The following is a 4,827-nucleotide window of genomic DNA, read 5'->3' as shown; positions in this document are numbered from 1 at the left end:
CCCCCCCCCCCCCCCCCCTCATATGTTGGAGAGAGAGAGAGAGAGAGAGAGAGAGAGAGAGAGATCTGTAAAGCTAGTCAAAGTGAAACAGCCTTAAAGAGGAAGTATTTCAGTGCAGCTGTAGTTTCTCTGACAGGATATAACCCACACACCATACTGTTAGCTAATCATTGCTTATCAAGTAAATATATTTTCCATGTAATTTTCTTTTCTTCTCCCTTCTTTTCTTCATTTTCTTCTCTTCTTTCTTTTTGACAGCTATTGACAGTAGGTAGGCTACAATTTATTTTAATGCCATTTTAATGGCAAAACTTTAATTGACATCGCTCATATAAACACTAATATTGCTAACGTATGTTTTTTTTCTTCCCCGACCTAAAATATCTAGCCGATAAAATCACATATAAACTACTGATAACTCTTTTCTTTAAACAAAAAAAAGTATTTCTCAAATAAGTCAAAAAGGCAGCATACAAACGATTAACACACTAACAACTTACAGGCGTTCACATGCTGCAACAGAGCATTAATTATATTTGATCAACATGCATATAGCCACGAAGTATTATTTACATATTTATTTATTATTTTATATTATTTACATATGTATTTACTTATTTAGTCTAACGTTGCCTATTAAGGGCTTTTATTTTGATGGGTTTGACCGGAAGCGCTGTCGGTATAGCGTGCTGTAGGCGGCTTGACTGTTGAGGGAATGAGGGAGAGGGAGAGCAGAACAGGTTGGAGCAGCAGACTGGCTGTGTCGGGCGGACTCAGCGCCACAGCAGACGCCTTCCTGGAGGAGTAACGCTACGCTTTCATCTTTTTACGGATTTTATACATAGAAAAATGGGGATTTGTTTTGTTCCATGTTTGTATCACCTCGGCTCGGTGTGAAACCGGGAATAGGAAGAGTGAAACCCCGCTGGAAGAAGCTGCTTTTACCTCGCAAAGAAACGCCAACAAAGAGCCTGCAAGGAAGTAACGTGAACGTGAACGTTAACGTTAGCCTGGCGACGCGACGCAAGTAAGTTAGCAACAGACCCAAAGTACCGCGCGGACCCGTCCACCATGGCTTACAGCAGACTGCTTCGCGCCGTTTTGACTTTACTGTTTTTGATGCTGTTTGTGAACGTGGGGATCTATCGAGTCAACGGGCAGTACGGCGGCGGGGACCGAGGAATGTCTATACCGGAGCACGGATTTTGCCAGCCCATTTCCATCCCGCTGTGTACGGACATCGCGTACAACGAGACCATCATGCCCAACCTGCTCGGCCACACCAACCAGGAGGACGCCGGGCTGGAGGTGCACCAGTTCTACCCGCTGGTTAAAGTCCAGTGCTCTCCGGATTTAAAGTTCTTCCTCTGCTCCATGTATGCGCCCGTGTGCACGGTGCTCGAGCAGGCGCTGCCTCCGTGCCGCTCTCTGTGCGAGCGCGCGCGCCAGGGCTGCGAGGCGCTCATGAACAAGTTCGGCTTCCAGTGGCCCGACAGCCTCGCGTGCGAGACCTTCCCGGTACACGGCGCGGGAGAGCTGTGTGTCGGGCAAAACATGACCGACCGGCCCGAGCCGGACGGCCCCGCGCCGTACCCCACCGAGCGTCCGCCTCCTGGCCCCGCGAACGGTCAGTTCAGCTGCCCGGCCTCGCTCAGGGTGCCCCCCTACCTGAACTACCGCTTCCTCGGCCAGGAGAACTGCGGCGCTCCCTGCGAGCCAAAGAGATCTCACGGGATGATGTACTTCAGCGAGGAGGAGCTAAAATTCGCCCGGATATGGATCGGGATCTGGTCGGTTCTGTGTTGTGCGTCCACCCTGTTCACAGTGCTGACCTATCTGGTGGACATGAAGCGCTTCAGCTACCCGGAGCGGCCCATTGTCTTCCTCTCTGGCTGCTACACCATGGTGTCCATCGCCTACATCACTGGGTTTCTGCTGGAGGACAAGGTGGTTTGCAATGACAGGTTCGACAACGACATCAGGACTGTGGTGCAGGGCACGAAGAAGGAGGGCTGCACCATCCTCTTCATGATGCTCTACTTCTTCAGCATGGCCAGCTCACTGTGGTGGGTCATCCTGGCTCTCACCTGGTTCCTGGCGGCGGGGATGAAATGGGGTCACGAGGCCATCGAGGCTAACTCCCAGTACTTCCACTTGGCCGCCTGGGCCGTGCCCGCCATCAAGACCATCACCATCCTAGCCGTAGGCCAGGTGGACGGAGACGTGTTGAGCGGGGTCTGCTTCGTCGGCATCAACAGCGTGGACGCCCTGCGGGGCTTCGTCCTGGCGCCGCTGTTCGTCTACCTGTTCATCGGAACCTCCTTCCTCCTGGCAGGCTTCGTGTCCCTGTTCCGCATCCGGACCATCATGAAGCACGACGGCACCAAGACGGAGAAGCTGGAGAAGCTGATGGTCCGGATCGGGATCTTCAGCGTGCTCTACACGGTGCCGGCCACCATCGTCATCGCCTGCTACTTCTACGAGCAGGCGTTCCGAGAGCAGTGGGAGACGACGTGGGTCAGCCAGACATGCAAGACGTACGCCGTGCCCTGCCCGGTCCAGAACCACCCCAACATGAGCCCCGACTTCACCGTCTTCATGATCAAGTACCTGATGACGCTGATAGTGGGCATCACGTCCGGCTTCTGGATCTGGTCTGGGAAGACACTGAACTCGTGGAGGAGGTTTTACACGAGACTGGCCCACAGTAAACAGGGAGAGACCACAGTGTGATGGGGGTCCCTCCCCCCCCCCCAAACGTCGGCCCTCGCCCCACACAGACTGCTTACTGACAAACTGAATGATAAGCTACGGAGGAGGATTAGGACCACATGTGAGAAAATGCAGTTCTGACCTTTTTCTTAGAATTCTTTTTTGTTGTTGTTGTTTTTAAGTTAAAAAAAAGTCCAAATTCAAACGTTTGTTTGTTTTCAAAGTAAAAAAAAAAGTCAGAATTCTGCCTTTAATGTCAGAAAAGTCAAAATTCTCAAGATCAAAATCAAAATCCTTAAAAAAAAAAAAACAAAGTCAAAGAATTCTGACTTCTCTTAGTATTCAGATTTTTTTTTTTTTTAGGTTAAAAAAAGCACGCTTTTTTTCTCAGTATTTTTTTTGCAGATTTCTGAATTCTGACTTTTTTGTTTGTTTTTAAGGGGGGAAAAAATCCTAATTCTGAGATTAAACTCAGAACTCAAATTTCTTCACATGTGGCCTTAATGCTCTGCCGTATAAATCCACTTCATTATAATTCTTTTGATTTTTTTTTTATCAGGCTTACAGAGGATAATGCTCGGTATGCTTTTTGTAATGTACATATACATTTGTGAGATTTTTGTAAGTATATATTTGTATTTAAAGATTGAAAGACTTGTTCTTATTTTTTTTAAAACACCATTTTTTTGATACTTTGGACACCATGGAGTTGTACTTAATCATCACAAAGAGCCAGCTGAGCGTTAATGATGCCGAGGTCCCATGACCAGGCTTGCTGTAGACACCACTGGGAGTACCTCCCCCCCCCCCCCCCCCCCCATGACCGGCGGGCTGTGGCTCTATTCTAAGCAGAGTCCACTGAAACCCAAGTGCTTCCTCGTGGCTCCCCGCCGTTGTGCAGGATGTTGAAAAAGACAAATGCATCCGATTGGCTGAGAGCTGTGGCGCTGTCCCCGGCGAGGACTGGCCGTCCACCCGGGGGTGTAATGTCAGTGTTTGGAGCTTGAGCACTTGTTGGAGGTTATTATGCACGTTATGCAGTGATGCAGCAGCTGTCTGGGTCTGAAGGGGAAATGTCACCAGTCGGGGACTAGAACACATGGCGTGACTTTGGGTTCCTCGGAAACATCTAAAGATTTTTTTTTTTTTTTTAAACACTCGGTAAAGTGAGCAAAATGTCAAAAGGGGCTAAATGTCGGAAATGGTGCCAAAAACTTCAGGAAAAAACTCAAAAGAGGCGTCAAAACAAATTGAAAGGAACAAAACGTTTTCTTCCTTTTTTAAGGTTTTTGCCGCGTTTTCAATGTTTTGCTTTTTATTGGCATTTTTGCCGCTTTCCAAAACATTGGAAATGTGACAAAAACCTTAAAAAGGGACAAAAAACTTTGAAAACAAAGCCCAGTGTTGAACATCCCCCCCCCCCCCCCCCCCCCCCACTAAATGACGCCCATGGGTGCACAGGTTGTGAATGTGAGTCATTGTGACAGATGCCTGGGTCTGGAGCTCGGCCCTGACAGTCGGATCATTCCTTTCCAAAAATAAAGCACACACTACCATGCCAGGTTAAAGGACCATACCAGTGTTTCTGCATGTTTGTAGTTCCAGAAAATGTGTAAAAGTGTATTTTACAATAGTACCTTCTCTCAGGCTATACTTTAATTTAGAGATGCTAAACTTAATCGTCAACTATTTTTTATAATCCAATAATCGGTTTGAGTCCAATCCTCTGCTGTCAGCTGGTTAAATGTCAATATCTTCTAGTTTCTTCTCTCCTCTGGGACAGGAAACGGAATATCTTTGAGTTGTGAAAAACGAGACATGTAAGGACGTTGTCTTGTGCTTTGGAAAACCCTGATCAAACCTTTTTTACTTACCATTAATAATCAAGAAAATAATCAACTTACTTTAACTGTCTTTCCTTTTTCAATTGAGCCACAATTTGTAAATCATCAATTAGACACTTTAAAGTGCTCATATTATGCCAATTGTCAGGCTCATAATTGTATTTAGAAGTTGTACAGAATAGGCTTATGTGGTTTAATTTTAAGAAAACATTTTTATTGTATTGCACGTTGCTGCAGCTCCTCTTTTCACCCTGTGTGTTGAGCTCTCTGT

At 47.0% G+C, this 4,827-nt stretch overlaps 1 protein-coding gene across 1 annotated transcript; it reads left to right on the top strand.

Moving 5' to 3' along the window:
• The first annotated feature begins 736 nt into the window (after window positions 1-736).
• fzd1 (frizzled class receptor 1) lies at window positions 737-3,619 on the top strand. Its single transcript, XM_032517683.1, has one exon. The coding sequence runs from the start codon at window positions 1,072-1,074 to the stop codon at window positions 2,731-2,733; it is 1,662 nt and encodes a 553-aa protein (XP_032373574.1). The 5' UTR covers window positions 737-1,071; the 3' UTR covers window positions 2,734-3,619.
• Window positions 3,620-4,827: the final 1,208 nt, after the last annotated feature.

This window comes from Etheostoma spectabile, chromosome 6 (assembly GCF_008692095.1).
Source record: "Etheostoma spectabile isolate EspeVRDwgs_2016 chromosome 6, UIUC_Espe_1.0, whole genome shotgun sequence".
NCBI classification, from domain to species: Eukaryota; Metazoa; Chordata; class Actinopteri; order Perciformes; family Percidae; genus Etheostoma; species Etheostoma spectabile.
This window is presented reverse-complemented; position numbering and strand designations above follow the sequence as displayed.